This window comes from Mandrillus leucophaeus, unplaced genomic scaffold (assembly GCF_000951045.1).
Source record: "Mandrillus leucophaeus isolate KB7577 unplaced genomic scaffold, Mleu.le_1.0 Scaffold235, whole genome shotgun sequence".
NCBI lineage: Eukaryota > Metazoa > Chordata > Mammalia > Primates > Cercopithecidae > Mandrillus > Mandrillus leucophaeus.
Genome location: NW_012102421.1, coordinates 3,628,590 through 3,651,187, shown reverse-complemented (window position 1 = coordinate 3,651,187; position 22,598 = coordinate 3,628,590). Strand labels below are relative to the sequence as shown.

At 33.9% G+C, this 22,598-nt stretch overlaps 1 protein-coding gene across 1 annotated transcript in view; it reads right to left on the bottom strand.

Annotated features, from left to right (window-relative positions):
- Positions 1 to 22,598, bottom strand: part of COL24A1 (collagen, type XXIV, alpha 1) — a 438,816-nt gene that overhangs the window by 106,543 nt on the left and 309,675 nt on the right. The window contains exons 41-43 of the mRNA XM_011982146.1: positions 7,432 to 7,485; positions 5,389 to 5,496; positions 46 to 99 (exon numbers count right to left, since the gene is read on the bottom strand). Of these exons, the coding sequence (XP_011837536.1) occupies positions 46 to 99; positions 5,389 to 5,496; positions 7,432 to 7,485 (216 nt within the window). The remainder of the gene's footprint in view (positions 1 to 45; positions 100 to 5,388; positions 5,497 to 7,431; positions 7,486 to 22,598) is intronic.

Genomic DNA, 22,598 nt, shown 5'->3' with positions numbered 1-22,598 from the left:
AAAATGTTTTCATGTGAATATATTTTTTCAGTTATAAATACTTACCCTATACCCTGGAATTCCTGGTTCTCCATCAGGTCCCATTAATCCTAAATGTCCCTAAAAAACAAAGTAAATATTAGTGAGAGAGCGAAAGTAGAGAATTGTCTAAATCATTAGACTTGTACTCCTATTATTTAAATTGTTACCTTTAGATTTTTCACGGTTGAAATTTACCTAGTTTGAAGTAGGAAAGCCAAAAATAACACCCCAACTTTTGTCTATTTTTTTTTCTGAAACACAAAAAGTTCTGTAACAAATGTCTTTTTGGTTTACTTCTGATATAAACCATCCTTAATCATATTTAAAAAATACTTTCAGTTGTCAGAATCCTGCTGGTCCCTAAAACGAATTATTGGAAATGTGGTTTACATCTGTCAAAGTTTGTGCCAGATGTGGTCACTGAATATTAGAGAGTGCAACTTGAGAGTTTTTGACATTGTCACTACAGGATCCAGAACTCCATACTCATTTTTAGTTTCAGATGCTTTGATGAATATGGTTTTAGTCCTGGTCAAAGTTATTAAAAGAGAAATAGTTGACAACGTACATGTAATAGTTACTCTATGATTACTCTTATTATCAATATTTTGTAGATGGTGAAACCATCTATAAAGACTAATCAGCAAATGCCCTTAGCCTACTGAATAGATTGCTCAACTGAAAAAGCAAAAAACAAAACAAAACAAAACAAAAAACAAAAAAAACCCCAAAGAAAACCCCAGAAGAAGTCCTATATTTCATATTATCAAAAAGATTCCATATTGACTCTCCTATTTGACTCTCAAAACAAATAGAAGATGAGAAAATTAAGGCACAGAATAGGTATGTGACTTGCCAAATATCATACTAGAACTAAGTCTCTTGTTTCTGCATATATAGTATTTCCCATTTAATCATACTGCTTCACTGTATTTGATGATTTCTATAAAGTCCCAGCTCTAAAAAAGTTCACATTGCAACTATTAACCATTGATCAGTAAATTTAGACTCATTCAGTTAAGAACAAGTTTCAGTCTAAAAAAGGAACTGCACAAAATTAATTTTAAAACATTAATAAGAATTCAGCCATTACCTAGGTGAATAATCTAGAATAGAATGTAACTACTCACTATTCATTAGCTCAAGATGGCTGAATGACATATGCTTGTTTCAATAGTCCCATTCAACAAAAAAGAGAGAGAGAAAATAAAGGTATTTATTTGTAATAACAATACTGGAAAATAAGTAAACATCATCAGTGGACCAAAATTTTGTAATCTGAGATAGAAAATTAGGACTGAAAATATGCAAAGAAAAAAGTTGTTGCAGATGTCCAAATAGTCTCAAGGAAATTTCAAATGCCGAAATCAAGACATTGAAGGGGCAAGATAGGTTCAGGTGACTAACTGGGGAAAGGAGTCAGGTATTCCGATTCTACTTGTGCTGGGTAACTGATGGTAGCATTTGCCTAGAAGATAAGTGAATGAGTGTGGAAACTGTTGCGCAAAAAGCAGGCAATGCTAAAGACTGCTGCTGACTCCAAGTGACTCTAAAGCCAATATAACAAGAAATAAAATGTGCAGTTCGTAAAAGAAAAAATGAACCTTTATGTACCTAAAATATGTATGCAAAATATGTAACCTTCCAAAAATAAGCGGGTAGAAAACATGATAAGCAGACCTCAAACTCTGTTTTGAGAAATCAATGACTCAAATAGCAAGAAAAAAAAAGCAGTAAGAAAGCTATAAGGATTTAAGTAGCTTAGCTAACAACTTGATTTAACAGAAATACTTAGGACTGTTTATTAGCCCCAAAAAACAAAAAGAAAGAAAGAAAAGAAGAGAGAAAAAGGAATGCATAATCTTTTGACAAAACTTGAGTATATTAGGCCTCAAAGAAGATTTTAGTAAATTTCCTCAAAGCAGAAATCATATAGGTCACATCCTCTGGCTATAATGCAATGTAATTAAAAATGAGCAATAAAAATTAAAAATCTACTTAAAAAGAAAGATCCTTTAAGATAACTCTTATTTAGAAGAAAATAAAATCTGAAATTGCAAGCTATTCATAAGTAAATGATGGTAAAAACACAAACATAAAAATATGGGAATATGGCCAAAGTGGCACTCAAAAGGAGACAGTTAGCTTCATAATGTATTTATTAAATAAATTACATAAATGGGCCAGACATTTAATTCAAGAAGAGATTAATATTAAAGCATAAATTAGCGAATCAGAAAACCATTTTAAAAAGTTGAGTGAAAAACCAAGTAGACACTTTGAACTGACTAATAAAATAACAAAATATTTGGCAAATCTGATCACAGTAAAGAGCAGACACGATAAAACAACATTAGAAACAAGAAGGACATAACCACAGGAAAAACATTTAATTATAAGAAAATAGTAATTTCAAGTTTCACTTACTAAATATGAAAATCTAGATGAAATAAATAATTTTTAAGAAAAATTTCAAAAATTTATTTCAGAAGATACAAAATTTGAAAAGAAAGCCAAAGATCTACTGCTAATAAAATAACAATCAGCTCAGATTGTTTTAATAGCAAGTTTTATAAAACCTTTGAAGAACAGACACAATATCTATGTCCCATACTGTTACAGAGCACAGAAAAATACGAAAAATTTACCAACCCATTTTATATGACTTGTTTAACACTTATACCTAAATCCAATTAGTGATAGTAAACATTAAAAAAAAGATGGAATGAGGAACGATAGAATGAAGAAATAGGCCTACTTTGCTTACAAATACAAATGCAAAACTTTTAAGGTAAACTAAATTCAATAAGCTAAAATAAAACTCTTAAATAAAATGTTAAAAAATGAAATCCATTTGCATTAAAATAATAATATAATTATACTTAAGATTTATCCTAGGAACTCATGGTTGATTCAACTTTTGGAAATCTACTAATGAATTTTCTTATATTTACAAACAAAGGAGAGAAAGCATGGGATTAGCTAAACAAATACTGTAAAAGGATTTGATAAAATTCAACATCTACTCTTGGTCAAAACTCTCATTTAAGAACGAAAAGAAATTTCTTTAAACAAATAAATGGTATATCTAAAAAACAACTGTAAACAACACTTGACATTATAAGCATTAGAAGCATTTTCACTAAAGACAGGCCCAAAAGACAAGGTTTTCTTCATCATGACTTCTATTCACTGCTATAGTAGAAGTTCTAATCAATGTAGCAATTCAGACAAGCAAATAAGGGGAGGCAATATTATTTACTTAAAGAATCCCTACGAGAATCATCTACATTCGCTAAAGTGGATATAAGATCAAAATATAATGGCACCAACAGCACCACTAAGTTGATGTAACAGAAAAAGGATTATATTAACACTGAGAATAAAACTCAAAAGCAAAGCAAAACAAAAACAAAACAAGAAACAAAAATACTAAGAATAAACTTAACAAGAAAGATTAAAGAACAGAGATAAGGGAAATATTTTATTGATGAATATGTAAGCAGATATGAGTAAATAAAAAGACATAAGGTGTTTATAGAAAGATTCAGCATTGAAGGAAATAGAAAGTTCATATGAAAGAGGAGATCAAAACAAAACAAAACAGAAAAAAGAGGAGATCATAGCAAGAGCCAAACATTCTTATAAAATGAATTATGAAGTATTTGCCCTAACAGAAACTATCACAATAGTACAGTAAGTAAAATAGTGTGGTATTGACCCAGAAATAGACTACTAGATTCAGAGAATAAAGTAGAATAAGAACACACCAATGAATATTTGAGAATTCAGTTTATGGTAAGAGTAGCATTTCAAAAAAGCAGAAAACAGACTGACCACTCAATAAATGGAAGTGGAACAACTGTCTGTAAGTTTGGAAAAAATAAAATTAGTCTTCTACACCTTACATGAAAAAAACCCCACAAAAATCCATAAAAACCTCCATATGTCTTAAAGAGTTAAGGGTAAAAATAAAGTTATAAAAGTATTAGAAGAATATGGAAGAATATTCTTAGATCCTTTAGGTAGGGAAGGCATTTCTAGTAAAATAAAACACAGAAACTACAAGGGAAAAGACCGACAAGTTTGACCATATAAAAATTAAAATGATCTATACAGCAAAGGATATACAAAATTAAAAGATAAATTACAGAAAGGAAAACATTTGTAATATATTTTATAACATATTTAACAAAAATGTATTAATTTTTTAAGTATATAAGGAGTGATTGCAAATCAATAAGAAAAAGGCAACAATTCAATGTGCAGTATATATGAACAGGCAACTTCCATAAAGAAAAAAGTGCAACTGGGAAAGTGTAAATAGAAAGAAAAAATGCAATACACATTCTCACTTATCAGATTGGCAAACATCAAAAGAAGTGATATGAAATGTTGATGGTGGGAGTGTAAATTTGGTGAAACCTCTTGGGAAGGTAGGTTGGGAACACGTCAAATTTAAAAATTAATAACATTATAAAATGTTTTTGTACACAGGTCAAAGACAGAGAAATGCTAGTAATTTAAATAAAAGAAAGTAAGAAAGGCCTAGATCACAGTAAGGAATGGAATACCGAAATGAGCCTGAGGCAAACTTTCCTCAGACAACAAATTGATTATGCGATGATCTCTGAAAAGCCTTAGTGAAGTCTAGTACTTGTGACATTTAAATGGAGACTACACTAAATGGAAATACACATGCATTTTGTAAAAAAGCTTATGAAACAGAAGACTCAATTAGATAATCTTTTAAATATTTTGCATCTCTTTCATGCTGTGACTTTCAGAACAGGTCTAAATATATTTGCAATATAATTCAGCTAATATATGAGTTCATAAGTATCATGCTATACTTGTTCCTAATATCATGCAAAGTTCCTGAGAAAGATTGAAGATAAAATTAGATGATAGATTTATCACAATTGGTTAGAAAAATAATATCCAGATAAAGCAGGTTTGTTTCCAACCAGAGAAAGAAAATCCATTTCAAGTAAACCTGATTTTCAAAGCAATTTGTCAATCATGACAGCATAGTTTTATACAGATACTAAATCCCAATTTTAAGTGCTGGCCATATAAAATTTCCTACTTTGGTTAGGAGTTATAATCTTATTTTTTAAAACCTCATTTCATATTTTATTTCCATTTTCATTTTTTTTTCTCTTTCCTTTTTCATGTCCAGAAACCACTAAGCCATTTAAGTACTGTGGAATGCTTACAATTCTCCACATCCCATGGAGGTAGATTATTTTCAATGGAACTATTGCCTTCTCTGTAAAGCTAATCAAGGGATGAAACTTTAAGGGCATGGATACATTTCTTTCCCATCCACAGTGACTCACTTCTGGAAGTAAATCAAATACTGACCACAGCACCTCTAGTTCCTCTGGCACCCTTAGGACCACTTTTCCCAATTTTTCCAGGAGAACCTCTGCTTCCAACTTCTCCTGTGGGTCCTATTTGTCCTTTATCACCCTGTGGAAGACATTATTAAGAGAGAAACATAAGAAAAAAATTTATACTTAGATTAATTAACTATATCATATTCCTGAATAGCTCCTGAGGAATATTTAGTTAACAGTATTACAGACCACCACTAACAATAATAACATGCCATCACCACATAAGTTATTTTAAAAAATAAAAGTAATTTTGGAAAAAGATAAAAAAAATTTTTGACCAAACAAGCAGGGGGTATCTGGTGCTCATGCTGAATTCCAAATAACCATTTTTTTTTAACTTTTGAATTTTGCTATATACGTATGTAAATATGCATGTATGTATTGTTACTATAAGAAATAATAAGGTCTTTGAAAAGTCTGTTTCTATAGAGAATTTCAATGCAAAAAGGTCTGTTCAATACAAAAAGAGCTCCAGTGTGCAGTTCTGTACATTCAGGATCATCACTCATTGGCCTGGAGGGCACCTTGAAAAATCTGTAAGATTTTTACATCATTTTACATCTTTCTGAAAACTAACTGTCTTCTGCTTTCTATTAGACAAACTGACCTTTCTTTTTTGTTGTTGTTTTTTTTTGAGACTCAGTCTCACTCTATCACCTAAGCTGGAGTGCAGTGGTGTGATCTCGGCTCACTGCAACCTCTGCCCCCCAAGTTCAAGCAATTCTCCTGCCTCAGCCTCCCAAGTAGCTGGGATTACAGGCTCCCGCCACCACGCCTGGCTAATTTTTCTGTATTTTTAGTAGAGACAGGGTTTCACCATGTTGGCCAGGCTGGTTTCGATCTCCTGACCTCAAGTGATCCTTCCACCTTGGCTTCCCAAAGTGCTGGGATTACAGGTGTGAGCCACCACACCCCGCTGACAAACTGACCTTTCTTTAGCACCAAAATACAGCTGCTCTTAAACAACACTGTGTTATTTTTCATTTCTTAAGTGAGAACCAACCTGTTCTATTACTAATAAGCAAGAAGACACAAAGAAAAACTACTGTGAACACAGCTGGATAGGAAATTTTTGGGATTTATAACAGTTAAGAGGCTTTATTTTATTTTTCCAGTGGTGCAGGTTGTTATTATACAAAGACTTGCGCTGTCTCACTATTAATGTTGATTTTAGACATAACACTCTATATGATGAAAAAAACTTCAATATTGAAATTATTTTTAATAGATAAGAATGGCAATTAAACATTACCTCATTAGTTTCTCTTCATTATTTATTATCCCTATCTACTGTCTAAAAATTCTGAGAAAGACTGACTAGGTATATATCAGCAGAAATGCTAGAATTGGATTCTGAAAATCAAAATATGTGTGACTTGAAGTTAATTACAATAAATAATTCAAAACTGTCATAGTCCAAAGGGAAAACCATTTTTATGTTTCATCAATATTTGAATAGACTATGGATTCTACATTTATATAAATACAAATTTTCATTATAATGTATTAAAATTTTATAAATACAACCAATTATTAGTAAAAAATAAAGTAAGCAAATAAAAATATTCTTGATTTGAAGTTCTTAATATTTGGAAAAAATAAAATCAACTTAGAAAAACACATTAACAACAAATAATTATAGTTACATTCTTTTCCCTCAAATACTTTACTAAAATTATTATTGAATAGCACAAATGGTATAGTATTTTCCTTTTATCTTTCTTCTTGCCCATGGTCTACTAAAAGAATTTCTGGAAAACAAGAGAAAGAAAGAAAAGCCAAGATTTTCTACAAACTACAAAATGGAAAATTTGCCTTCAAATAATCAAGATAATAAGTACTCCTAACTGAAATTAAATATTAATTTATATAAATGTATCTTTTAAAGCAACATGTATAATTATTTACCACTTTACTATCTAGTCCAAATAAAAACATTACAGCAGTCTATGGAGCTCTGGATACATCAGAAGAAAGAAAACCTGCATAAGAAAATGTAAAAAATTACCTTTTTTCCTGGACGACCTCTTTGCCCTGGAATTCCCACAATTCCTTCAGGTCCCTAAAATATTCAATATAAAAAAGGAAATAAATGATTAAAGAAAAGATGAGATGGAGTATTTCAATACTTCTATCAGATAATCACTGGATTGGATTGGACAAGAAGTAAAAATGAGGGCTACTTTTCACATTATTAGGTTTGCATCATTTAAAAAGAGGTCACAATGACTTAGAGGCACAGCTGTTATTAGCTATAAAGTTCACATGCACAAACTGGCCAAGACAGTCGTAATTACACTGTTCATTATTCTAGGTGGAACCTTACTTAGATTCAGTATACCCATTTTAATTACAGAGAATGTAATTAAAGTTAACCCATGCCTTCTATGTCACAGGTTGTAAAAAATGTTTAACAAAAATAAACAAGTATAAACCCCAATGCATCAATTTCAGCATTTCTATCAGCTACTGGGAGCTCAGCATCTTGTGGAAAGTACAGAACTCCTGCCTATCCAATGAAGTCTCCACACACATACAAAAGGAAGTACAGAGTATAAAATACATGTAGTACATGGTCAAGGAAAATTTCAAGGTATCTAATACGTGGTCAAGGAACATCTCAAAATCTCACTGGAGTAGAAAGAGTTAAAGAGATATTCTTCGATCTGTGGGGAAAAAAAGAAGGAAATACAGAGAGAAAAAGGAGGTAATCACATAAAACTTAAAAATAATATTTTCATTTCCATTTGTCCTTTGTTTAGCTAGAAGTAGATTAAAATTTTTCAAGATACTTTTTTTTTTTTTTTTTTAGTGAAGGTGGGGTACCATGTGAATTTTCAGGTAAACAATGGTTAGGCTTAAGTGAGTTCCACAGTAAGCCAGGTCGCAAGTTCTAAAATGGCTAATAATTAATCACAACATTCCCTGCCTTCGCTGGAAATCAAAATGGAAATCTCAAATTTGTGTCCCAAAAGCTTGGCAAACTGCAAAAATGATGTAGACAAGAAATAACTTGTGGTTTACCACTGTGCTATGTAGGCTCTAGATAAATATTTGTTGAACGAATAAACAGATACCTAAGGAAATGACTCATACCCTGTGCTCCTGAGCAAATGCTCTTCTAGCTTCAGAAAATCACTGAATTTAGAGGCCAAAGCTGTTGTGCTCTATTGCTGTAGTTATAGCTGCATCCAGAGGTAGAAATGGTAGTTGCACTAGCATGAAGAATTCTTTGAAGTTAATGAGGTCTTTCAAAAAGAGGCTGATTAATCTTCACAGAGATTAAAGGTATGAGCTTTTAAAAGTCAGACTGCTCCCATTTCATATTCTGGCTCTGGCACCTAACACCTATATGGCCATAGGTAGATTATTTAATTTCTTAAGGCCTCAGATTCCTGTTAAAGAGGTATAAAAGAATCTCTTCAAAGACTAAGAGCAAATGAGAGAATGCATGTAAAGTTTAGAAAGTTTAGAAAAACTAGACTTATAATGAAGAGCTCAAAATATGTTAGTAGTTATTAACCTCTGCTGTTTATTAGAAGTGTCTTACACAATATTTAAGTACACGTAAAGATGCTAAAGGGTACAATGAAAGCCCATTTACCTACCACCTACTTTAAGAGATAGAACCAATATATGTGTATGTATATGCGTGTGTGTGTATATATATCTCTACATATATATATCTACATATATATACACACACACATATAATTGAAGCCCCACATCAAACACATAATTTCCAAACTCATCACCCTTTTTCCCTACTCAGGTGCAGCCAATGTCTTGAATTTTATTGTTCCCGTACATTTCTTAATAATTTTACTCCATTTGTATCTCCAAACAATATGTAGTTATTTTACATCTTTAAAAATTTAAAAAAAGCAGTATCATACTTTATGTGTTCTCCTGAAACTTCTTTTTAACACATTTTTGTTTTGAAATTACTGTGTCTTTAATTCATTTACTTAAAAAAAAACTGCTACAGAATTCCATGTTATTATCAAACCACAACTTAAGTATTTTTCCCCATTGGCTAAAGTTTTGGTGGTTTTCTTTTGCTATTACAGACAATGCTGGAATAAACACCCTGTACATGTCTCTATGTGCTCATGTCAAGAGTTTTTATAGGGTACGTACCCTGGAATTGAACTGCTGGGTTTTAGGATATATGCATCTTCAAGCATACCAGATATTTGCCAAACTGTTCTCCAAAGTGATTTTGCCAATTTACATCCTCAAAGGCAATGTTTAAAAGTTCCACTTACTCCACATTTCCTGTAATGCTTGATTGTATGAGACTTAAAATGGGTGCAGAATAATATTACCATTTCAATTTATGTTATTGGTTATTATGGAAAAATGAATAGCTACTCGTAAAGTTATTGGACATCTATATCTATATGTGAATTTCTGGTTCCTATCTTGTGCCCATTAAGGCTGTCCTTATTGAGTTACATGTATATGTTTTTATACATACTTGTATTTTTTCATTCTATATATCACAAATCTCTTCTCCCAGCCTGTATCTTACTTTCTCACCTTGTTTATTATGACTTTGGGCTAACAGAAGTTTGCAATTTTAATGCAGTCAAAGTTATTAATATTTTCTTTCTGTTTCTTTTAGTGTTTTGTCTTAAGAACTCTTTACTGCTTGCCCTTTCCTTATAAGGTCATAAAATATTATCTTAAATGTTCTCCCAAGAGTTTTAAGATTTTGATTTTAACAGTTAAGCCTTTAATCAAATTGGAACTTAATTTTGCAGGATATGTGTTTGTGTGTGTTCGTGCACGTGTGCATTTGTGTGAGGGAGAGTATTTTTTTTTTTCCATTTGGATAACCAATTGTACTAGTAACATTTATTAAATAGTTCATTTCCTTATAGATCTGCAGTGCATAATCAATTTGTCAAAAATCAAGTTTCAAAATATACTTATATCTGATTCTATGTTATCTTCAGTTTCCATTGGTCTGTTTGTTTATTTGTGAATGAGTATGACACTAATTTAATTACTCTAGCTTCAATAATAAGTTATATTAGATGGGTCAAGTTCTCTCTTCCACCTCCCCCACAACCATCCCACCTCTGCACAACTTATCCTTTAAAGTTGTCTTAATGTTGGCCCTTTGGTTTTCCACACAAATCTTAAAATCACTTTTTATCAATCAAGTTTTGTTAAAAATCCCATCAGGATTTTGACTGAAATTGTATTAAATGTATTGACTAATTTAGAAGATTGATAATTTGATAACATTGAGTTTTCCTATCGTGAATATAAAATACCTGTCAATTTATTTAGTTCTTTAATAAACGATTATAATTTCTTTAATTGTAAAAATTTTCCACACCATTTTTATAAATATTTTGTTTAGATGTATTGCTAGATACTTAATTTTGTGGCTAATTGTGTTGGAAATTGCATTTTAAAATATCTAACTGCTCGTTGCTGGTGAAAAAGAATGGAACCTATTTTTGTATATCACTTTTATTTATGTATTTAGAGACACTGTCTTGCTATGATGCCCAGGCGGGACTTGAACTCCTAGGAACAAGCAATTCACTCACCTCAGCCTCTCGAGTTACTGGAAGTACAGATGCATGCCACAGTAACCACAGTTATTATGTTTTTTTTTTTTTCTGTCTAACTTTTATTTTAGGTTCAAGGGGCACATTTGCAGGTTTGTTATGTGGGTAAATTATGTGTTACATGGATTTGGTATACAGATAATTTTGTTACCTAGGTAATCAGCACAATACCCGATAAGCAGTTTTTCAATCCTCACCCTCCTCCCACCCTTCACTCTCAAGCAGGCTCTGATGTTAATTGCTCCCTTCTTTGTGTCCATGTGTACTCAAGGTTTAGCTCCAACTTATGGAGAACATGTGGTATTTGGTTTTCTGTTCCCACATTAATTTGCTTAGGATAATGGCCTCTAGCTGCATCCATGTTGCTGTTAAGGACATGATCTTGTTCTTTTTCTGTGGCTGCATAGGATTCCATGATGTATACATACCACATTTTTTTTTAAGCCAGTCCACTGTTGATGGAGATCTAGGTTGATTCCACGTCTTTGCTATTGTGAATGGCACTGCTCTGAAGATAAATGTGCATGCATCTTTATGGTAGAACAGTTTATATTCCTTTGGGTATATACGCAGTAATGGGATTGCTGGGTCGAATGGTAGTTCTTTTTAAGTTCTTTGAGAAATCTCCAGACTATTTTCCACAGTAGCTGAGCTAATTTACATTCCCACTAGCTGTGTATAAGTGTTCGCTTTTCTCTGAAACTTCACCAGCATCTGTTATTTTTTGACTTTTTAATAACAGCCATTCTGACTGGTATAAGATGGTATCTCATTGTGGTTTTGATTTGCATTTCCCTAATGATTAGTGACGTTGAACATTTTTTCATATACTTGATGGCCACATGTATGTCTTTTTTGAGAAGTGTATGTTCAAGTCCTTTACCCATTTTTAATGGGGTTGTTCATTTTTTGCTTATTAAGTTCTTTACAGATTCTGGATATTAGACCTTTGTTGGATGCATAATTTGCAAATATTTTCTCCTGTCCTTAGGTTGCCTGTTTACTCTTTTGACAGTTTCTTTTGCTGTGCAGAAACTCTTTAGTTTAATTAGGTTCACCTGTCAAGTTTTGTTTTTGATGCAATTGCTTTTGGAATCTTTGTCATGAAGTCTTTGCAAGGGCTGATGTCCAGAATACTATTCCCTAGGTACTCTTCTAAGGTTTTTATAGTTTTGGGTTTTACATTTCAGTATTTAATCCATCTTAAATTGATTTTTGCATATGGTAAAAGGTAGGGGTCCAGTTTCAATCTTCTGCATACGCCTAGCCAGTTATCCCAGCACCATCTACTGAATAGGGTAAACTTTCCCCATTGCTTGTTATTATCAGCTTTGTCAAAGATCAGATAGTTGTAGTTGTGTGGCTTTATTTCTGGGTTCTCTAATCTGTTTCATTGGTCTGTGTAACTGTTTTTGTACCAGCACAATGTTGTTTTAGTTACTTGTAGTATAGTTTGAAGTCAGGTAGTAGGATGCCTCCAGCCTTATTCTTTTTGCTTAGGATTGCTTTGGCTATTTGGGCTCCTTTTTGGTTCCATAAGAATTTCAGAATGGCTTTTGCTAATGCTGTGAAAAATGTTCTTGGTAATCTGATAGGACTGGCATTGAGTCTTTAAATTGCTTTTGAGAAGTATGTCCATTTAAACAATATTGATTCTTCCTATCCATGAGCATAGAATGTTTTTACATTTGTTGTGTTATCTCTGATTTCTTTCAGCAGTTTCTTGTAATTCTAATTGTAGAGATCTTTCACCTTCCTGGTTACTGCATTCCTAGGTTTTTTTTTTTTTTTTTTTTTTTTTTTTTTTTTTGAGACAAAGTCTCACTCTGTCACCAGGCTGGAGTGCAGTGGTGCGATCATGGCTCACTGCAACCTCCATCCGCTGGGTTCAAGTGATTCTCCTGCCTCAGCCTCCTGAGTAGCTAGGACTACAGATGTGCACCATCACGCTCAGCTAATTTTTGTATTTTTAGTAGAGAAGGGGTTTCACCATGTTGGCCAGGATGGTCTTGATCTCTCAACCTTGTGATCCACCCGCCTTGGCCTCCCAAATATTCCTAGGTATTTTATTCTTTTTGTGGCTATTATGAGTGGCATTAAATTCTTGATTTGTTTCTCAGCTGGGATGTTATTGGTGTATAGAAATGCTATTAATTTTTGTACATTGATTTTGTATTCTGAAACTTTGCTGAAGTTGTTTATCAGATCTAGAAGCCTTTGAGCAGAGACTATGGGGTTTTCTAGGTGTAGAATCATATAATCTGCAAAGAGTTTGACTTCCTCTTCTCCTATTTGTATGCCTTTTATTTCTTTCTCTTGTCTGATTGCTCTGACTGAGAGTTCCAGTACTATATTAAGTAGGAGTGGTGAGAGTTCCATCTCTCAAGGGGAATGTTTCCAGCTTTTGCCTATTAGGTATAACATTGGCTGTGGCTTTGTCATAGATGACAGTTATTATTTTGAGGTATGTACTTTCAATGTCAAGTTTGTTGAGGGTTAACATGAAGGCATGTTGAATTTTACTGAAAGCTTTTTCTGCACCTATTGAGATGATTGCATGTTTTTTGTTTTTAGTTCTATTTATGTGATTAATCACATTTGTTAATTTGCATATGTTGAACCAATCTTGCATCCCAGGAATAAAGCCTACTTGATCGTGATGGATTAGCTTTTTGATGTGCTGCTAAATTCAGTTTGCTAGTATTTTGTTACAGATTTTTGCATCTATGTTCAACAGGGATATTGACCTGAAGTCTTCTCTTTTTGTTATATATCAGAATGATGCTGGCCTCATATAATGAATAAGGGAGGAATTCCTCCTACTCAATTTTTTGGAATGGTTTCAGTAGGATTGGTACCAGCTCTTCTTTATATCTCTGGTAGAATAACGCTGTCAATCTGATCCTAGGCTTTTTCTGGTTGGTAGGTTTCTAAATTACTGATTCAATTTCAGAACTCATTATTGGTCTGTTCGGGGTTTCAGTTTCTTCCTGGTTCAGTCTGTTTCCAGGAATTTATGTATGTTTCCAGGAATTTATGAATTTCTTCTAGGTTTTCTGGTTCGTGTGCAGAGAGGTGTTCGTAACAGTCTCTGAGGTTTTTTGTATTTCTGTGGTATTGATGGTAACATCCCCTTTGTCATTTCTGAATGTGTTTATTTGGATCATCTCCCTGTTTTTCTTTATTAGTCTAGCTAGTGGTCTGTAAATCTTACTTATTCTTTCAATAAATGAAGTTTTGGTTTTGTTGATCTTTTGTATGTTTTTCAATAAATGAAGTTTTGGTTTTGTTGATCTTTTGTATGCTTTATTCTCATCTCCATTTTGTTCAGTTCAGCTCTGATTTTGGTTATTTCAGCTTTTGGGTTGTTTTGCTCCTGTTTTTCTAGTTCCTCTAGGTGCGATGCTATGCTGTTAATCAGATATTTTTCTAACTTTTTAATGTAGGTATTTAGTGCTATAAACTTTCCTCTTAACACTGCTTTAGCTGTATCCCAGAGATTTTTGTATATTGTATCACGGTTTTCATCAGTTTCAAAGAATTTCTTGATTTCTGCTTTAATTTCATTGTTTACCCAAAAGTCTTTCAGGAGCAGACTGATTAATTTCCATTTAATGGTATGGTTTTGAGAGATCTGTATTCTAATGATTCCTAAATTACATCACCTGTTCTCACTCCATCACTGACCTTCTGATTACCCTACCTAATGATAGCTCTTTGCATTTCTATTTGGTGTCTTAAACTTTATGCACCCAAAGCCAAAGTCTCAAAATCCCTCCTGCTAATCCTAAACTGTTTTCCTCCTACTCTTCCCCACCTCCACTGTAATGAGGCAAAATTTGAAAATTAGTAAAATGGTTCTCTATCTTGCCTCTTTGAATATGAGGACTTTGCCTGTTCAGCCTCAGGTGTCTGTATGCCCAAAGGCTGAATGCCTTAAAATAATATTTTTCTATTTTCCTTGTTTCCAACTTTTAACATTTCACAAGTTGAGTCTGGAGCACCTAGCACACAAAGCTGTCCTGTGATAGAAAAGACACTTTCCATGTATTACCATAAGGCTTTTACTAGATGTTAGAAGGATGAGAATATAACACAGGGGAAGTAAAGATAAGCACAGAGGTTTTGTTTGTTTGTTTTGGCTCCAGGAGAATGTGGGAAGGCAAAGGAGGAGAGAGAGACATATTTTCCCTTTTCTGAGTTTTGTCAGAGAGAGATCTTTGTTCCCGACTACTCATTTGGAATTTGGAAAGGTATCTTCTGTAGATATCACCTGGTGTGTAGCCCCATCAATATGGTTACTCAACAAAGTCAAAATGAGGAAGACCATATGGTTACATTTTCCTGAGCTACTCTTCGATTCCTATATGATGTAGATGGCAACTCAGAAACAGCTGGGAAGTTCGTGGCAGGAACAGGGTGATCACTACTCTAGGAATATATAGCTCTACAATAAGGGCTGAAGAGCAGGTTTCCTTAGCTAGTACTGAATAAGGACCACAGCAGACCTCAGAGACATCTATAGAAATTAGTGGGACCTGATGTGAGACCAGTTCAGCAAGGGAATCCTCCTCTCCAAAAAAAAAAAAAAAAAAGAAAGAAAGAAAATTACTAGACACAAACATCATCACCAGAAACCATCAGGATAGGCAGTGAGGGAGGATTACCCTGTCCCAATTAGCATGAATAACAGCTGCATCAATATCCAAGGCATCCTCATCCTTGCCATCACAAGACACATAGACTCAATGGTGGAAAGGAGTAAAAGAGAGAGGTCAAGGACTCAAGTCTGAGCACCTGAAGAAACTACTACTTTATATGATTAGATTAAGTTTAAGCATTCAACTGGATCAGATTTTAAATTTTCTCTTTGCCTGCTGCCATCTGCCCCCCCAATCCCACTGCATTCCACTAATCAGTAAGTAGCAGCTTGTGAGAAAAAGCAGATGAGCCAGAAATAAATAAGTTACATATTTGCATATCTCTAAGTACAAATTTGTTGCTCTGTTACACATTTAATGGCATGATCATCCATTCAGTTGCTCAGGCTAAAATCTAGGGTTTATTATTTATTACTTTATCCCATCTTCTCAACATCTAAACCAGGCGCAAATTCAGTCAGCTATGCCTCTAAAATATGTTTTGAATCTGATCATTATTCACTATCACTGTGTTTTCTCAATCCAAGCCACCATCATTTTTCATCTAGACTACTGCCAAAGTTTTATAAGTGGTTTGGTCTACTTTTAACCCCATAGTCCACTTCTTCACAATAGCCCAAATAATCACTAACAATTTTAATCATACCCTTCTCTCTGTTCAAAACCTTCCACATGACTGTCCATTGCAATGAGAATAATCACTAAACCTCCTATCATGGTCTATAATACCCTATGATCTGACTCCTACCATTTCTCTGACATCATGTTTTCCAATTATTTACTATAATCTAGACACAGGGCTCTTTCCCATTTTTTTCTTTCCTTTTTAAAAAAATAGATCAAGACCCCTTCTGCCTTAGGGCCTTTGCATTAGATATTCCCTCTATTTAGAAATCTCTTTTCCTCAGAAAATCACATAGGTGACTTTCTCTATGCTTAGGTGCCTGTCTCAATGCAGCCTCAGGTAGTACTTCTGTGATCATGCCAAATAGGTAACCCCTTTACCTAGTCACTCCACATCCCAGTAACATATTTTCTCCCTTCCTTCCTTCCCTCCTTCCTTCCTTCCTTCCTTCCTTTCTCTTTCTTTCTCTTTTTTCTTTCTTTTTGACGGTCTTGCTCTGTCACTAGGCTGGAGTGCAGTGGCATGATCATGGCTCACTGCAGCCCTGACCTCCCAGCAATCTCAAGCAGATGCTCCCACCCCAGCCTCTAAAGTAGCTGGGACCACAGGTGTAAGCCACCACACCCAGCAAACTTTTAAATTTTTTTGGTAGAGATGGGGGTTTCTTTATGTTGCCCAGGCTGGTCTTGAACTCCAGGGCTCAAGTGATCCTCCCATCTCAGCCTCCCAAAGTGCCGGGTTTATAGGCATGAATCACTGCACTCAATCTTTATTTCCTTCACAGCACTTATCACTACCAGAATTATCACTCATGTTCAAATTGTCTTCCCACATTAGAATACAAATTCCTATAAATTTCATGACAGCATGAACCTTGTCTGTTTTGTTCACTGCTGTAACATTAACATTTATAACTGTGCCTGGCTTAATAAATATTTAATGAATCAATAAATGAGTGACAGAATGGATGCCCAAAGTTGAAAATAGCCCTAATCAGACAGTAAGTTAGTCTATTACGTATTCACTTGTAAGAAAATAACATTTTAAAGAACATGCATTAAATGTCTAAAGTAAAACCAAGGTTTGTGAGTAAAAGGCAAAGTATAGTGAGAGATTTTAATAATATTTTTCAGCTTCTAGGGAACAGAACATATGAATCTATTAGGAAATTTTTGCACAGTAAACTTCTGCACATATTAAAAAAATCCATTATGTATGAGAAAAGGGGTTGCCTTTTTCTATATGGTATTTTCTTGTTATTATAATCAGAAAGAACCCCCTGGTTATTTGTTCAGTATTTTTCTCTTCAAGGATATGTTGTTGTTTTATTTTTTTAGGAGGAAGTGTAAATTTCCACTGCTAGTAGGCTATTTTATTTTAGTGCTTTTCCTGAAATGTGTAAATAACATTTTGCTCCAAAATGTTGGCTTTTAAAAGTTAACATTGCCCACTGCAACCCATTTGTGTATCCAGAGGTTTCCAGGGCATATAGGAAAAATAGCAACTTTTTTTTTACAATGTGCATGCTAAAATGGATTTATTCAATAATTACAGAAAGAAGAATGCTATTTTTTTGATGTGTGCCTACAGTCCCAGCTATTTGGGAGGCTGAGGCAGGAGAATTCCTTGGGCCCAGGAGTTTACATCCAGCCTGGGCAACATAGGAAGACCCCATCTTTTTAAAAATGCTATTTTATACAATTTATATATGTCATTTATCTATGTCATGTTGATTGAGAATAGTCAGCTTGATGTTGCTTACTAATAAAATAGAGGAACCAGTTGGGATTCCCTATTTTAGACTTTGCGAAAGTAGCTGTTTTATCTCAGAAGTATCACATCAAATCTATTTTTTAAAACAGACGTATTGAGGAATAATTCACATTTACATATGTGGCAGTCACGATATGTATATATTCATACATGAATACATGATATCCACATATCATGTATATGAATTATGTGCCCATTTAATGTGTACAATTCGACGATTTTTAGTATATTCACATAGTTGAACAACCATCACCAAAATCAATTTTAGAACATTTTCCTCACTCCCCCGCAAAATCTCATTATCATAAGAAGTCACTCCCCATTTCTTTCTAACCCCTCTAGCCCTAGGCAACCACTAATCCACTTTCTGTATGTATAGATTTGCCTATTTATGATATTTCCTATAAAAGTACAATATGTGGGCCGGGTGCAGTGGCTCACACCTGTAATCCCAGCTCTTTGGGAGGCAGAGAGATTAAGACCAACCTGGCTAACACGGTGAAACCTGGTCTCTACTAAAAATACAAAAAATTAGCCGGGCATGGTGGTGGGTACCTGTAGTTCCAGCTACTCGGGAGGCTGAGGCAGGAGAATGGTGTGAACCCAGGAGGCGGAGCATGCAGTGAGCCGAGATCGTGCCACTGCACTGTGGCCTGGGCGACAGAGCAAGACTCCGTCTCAAAAAAAAAAAAAAAAAAAAAGTACGATATGTGGTTTCTAGTGAATTGTTTCTTTCATTTAGCATAATGTTTTCAAGGTTCATCTATGTACCATGTACTAGTACACCATTTCTTTTTATTGTCAAACAATATTTCACATGTTATTTATTAATTCATCAGGTGATGCTCATTTGGGTTGTTTCTACTTTTTGGCTCTTGGGAATCATGTGCTGTGAAAATTCACGTACAAGTTTTTGTTTAAATGTAATTCTCTTGGACATATATACCTAGAAGTGGAATTGCTGGGTAATATATTAAGTTCACGTTTAACATTTTGCAGAACTGACAAAGTGGTTTACAAAGAAACTGCAGATTTTATATCTCATCAGCAATGTATAATGGTTCCAATTTCTCTATATCCTCATTAACACTAACCATCCTAGTAGGTACGAAGTGATATCTCACTGTGGTTTTTATTTGCATTTTCCTGATATTTGTAATGATATTGAGCATCTTTTCATGTACTTATTAGCCATTTGTATATCTTCTTTGGAGATATTTAAGTCTGTCCATTTTTCATTTATGTTAATTATCTTATTATCATATTGTTAATATATTCTGGATATGAGTCCATTATCATATATGATTTTCAAATATTTTCTCCCATTATGTGGGTTGACATTTTACTTTCCTGATTGTGTCCTATGAACTAAAAAGCTTTTAATTTTAATGAAGTCCAATTTATCATGAAGACATACTCCTATGTTTTCTTCTAAGACTTTTACAGTTTTAGCTCTTACATTTAGGTCTGTGACTCATTTTGAGTTCATTTTTTTTGTAGCATAAGGAAGGGTTCAACTTTATTCTTTTGCATGTGGTTATCCAGTTGTTCCAGCACTATTTGGTGAAAAGACCATTCTTTCTCTCATTGAATTGTCTTGGCGTATGATGTGCTTTTCTAAATGAAATTTATTTTGTTCTTTTCCTGTAATTTGTTTCATTTCTTGAGATAGCCAATAACACTAACCACACTTTGAATAAAACCCAAATTTCTTATCATAGCTTAAAAAGTCCTTCATGATCTACTTCCTACCTATTTCTTCAAGCTCATCTCAAACAACTTTTCACTATTTATTATGCTGCAGCTGTAATAGCTTCCTTTCAGTTTCCTAAAAATACTTAGCTCATTCTCACCTCTATATCTCGGCCCTTGCTGCTTCATCTGTCTTGAAGGATCTTCCCACAGTTCTTTGCATGATGGGTTCCTTTTTATTCTTCATGTCTCAATATAACTGTCCCCTATTCAGAGAAGCCTTCTCTCACTACCCTAGCTGAAATATGTTCTCTATCTTTAACTAGTTGACTTTTCTACCCATCATCAGTTATTCTCTTTCATTACTATGTTTATTTCCATTATTGTATTATCACAGTCTGCAGTGATCTTTTAATCTGTCAGTCTTCTTCATCAGATTATAACATTTGAGGATCAGGAAACTTGGTAGTCTTGTTCCCCACTGTATCCCTAATGTTTAGTAGAGTTCTTGGCTTACAGAAGGTACTCAAAAACCTCACTGAATTCACAAATGAACAAAAATATTTTATAGAATCACAGTCTGTAAGGCTGAATAAAAGTTTAGAAAATCTAAGACCATGCATTTTTTAAAGCCTTAGAACCTTTACTTCCTAGAAAATCTATGTTAAAAATCTATGTTAAAAAAACATACAAGGATCTTTCCTGATAGATACAGGAATAGAAAAATATGGGGCCCTGCTAACTTAGTATCCCTCCTGACACAACCATCTTGGGAAGTTCTGCATAGCTCCAACCCCTTTATTTTGTGTCATGTGTGAACATATAAATTAAAGAATGACTCACTCAACAATGTACAGCTCTTTAGTGGGAGATCAGGGACACAGTGGTCAGTGCAGGGCTTGCTATTTGTGTTGCTTTATGATGAAACTGTTCAGAATAAACAAGCCTAACACCAGAGTCACAGAAACCATTCCGAAGATAAAGATTTAGATAATCATTTACTCCATAATGCCACTTACTGCCATTGACCCTAAATTCCCAACTGATTGTTTCCAAGGAAACTGTTAGAAACAAGAAACATGTATATCTTATTGTTCTTTTCTAACTATTGATATTCTTCTCATCTTTATGACTTCACTTTTAAGATCTTATTTAAAAAACTTATTTGAGAAGGTCACTTTATTTCATTTTATCTTCCCTTAAGATATTCACCTCTACCTATTATCATACCACCTTAAACAGGTAGTAAAAACCACATTTCAATAAATCCAACCAAATTTTCTCCTAAACATATGAAACAGGACAATTTCATTTTAATACATCCAACTTTGGAGTTGATAGTTGCATGTCTGCTCAGATCTTAGATAACACAGTGGTAGATTTTTTAGCATAGATAACAGACCATAAGTCTGGCAGATGTTTCTTTTCAGATGCTTCTTTTCAGATGCTTCCCAATTCTTTTCTCATGCAGAGTTATGCATTTAGGCAACTGAACATTTTAGCACAAGATTCAAGCATAAAATATACAATTTTTTTTTTTCTGTTTAAAGAAATCTAACTCCTGGATTTGGAATTCGTTACTGATGCTTCTCTTGCTTTATTTTTTCAATCCAGATCTCATTCTTCAATCTTCTAGGAAGTAAGGAGATCTTTTCTTTTCTTGAAAAAAAAAAGTTTTATTTCTTTCTCTTGCTCTCTTTCTTATTTATTTTGTAAGAATCCAAGGTAGCATCTTTGTGACACTGCCTAAGGAAGAATTTTTAAAGTGCAAAAATAAATCCGGCATTAGGCTGTCTGATTAAGCAATAGTTCCTTGGATCGCAAAATTCTTTTGAAAAAATATGCCATGGTATTTTTATTGAGTTTATAAGCTGAAAGCCATTTAAAATTCCAAGGAGAACAACAAAAAGAATAAAAAAACACACATGTGGTGTTACTAAAAAAAGGCACCAAAGATGTGTACTAGGCATGATTTTTCCTGGGAAAAATTATGAAGCAGATGAAATCTGTGTTTATCATTTTTCCATGACTTGTTTTGAGTACCTTTTCCATCTCTGCTCTACTCGTCACTAACTGTCATACTGTATCATTCCTCTTTGGGATTCCTTGCTGTGTTATTCTATGGTATATGTTTAGACCTTCCCTTTTCTTAATTCTGTTTTTCTCCTCCCTACAAACACTTAGGATTCTGCTAGAGAACTATGCTAGTTGAGTTTTTAAAAATACATGCTAAAATATGAATAACTGTTGATGGCTTTTCCAACCTAAAAACAAATTTGACAAGAATTATCAGGAAGATAATCACACTTTCTTGGCATTTGTTACTTGGCTTCTCTGTGGGTACAGGCGTGATGCTAATGGAAGAGGGATGAGTCCTTTAACAAATATGAAAATTATTAAGAACTCTAGAGAGGAAAAATATGGGGCCAAAGCTGGTTAACCTATGGGTAAGCAAGGCTTAGAGACACAAATCCAGAAAATAAAGAAAGTTCTTTAATGGCTGGGTGTAGTGGCTCACGCCTGTAACTCTAGCACTTTGGGAGGCCAAAGTGGGAGGATCACTTGAGTTCAGGAGTTTGACACCAGCCTGGCCAACATGGTGAAACTCCGTTTCTTATAAAAATACAAAAATTAGGTGGGTGCTTGTACTCCCAGCTACTCGGGAGATTGAGGCAGGAGAATCGCTTGAACCCGGGAGGGAGAGGTTGTAGTGAGCCAAAATGGTGCCACTGAACTTCTGGGTGACAGAGTGAGACTCTGTCTAAAGGAAAAGATTCTTTATTAATAATTTCTTTAGTGATTTCTTTATTCTTTAGTAAATAAGTAAAGCAGTGCC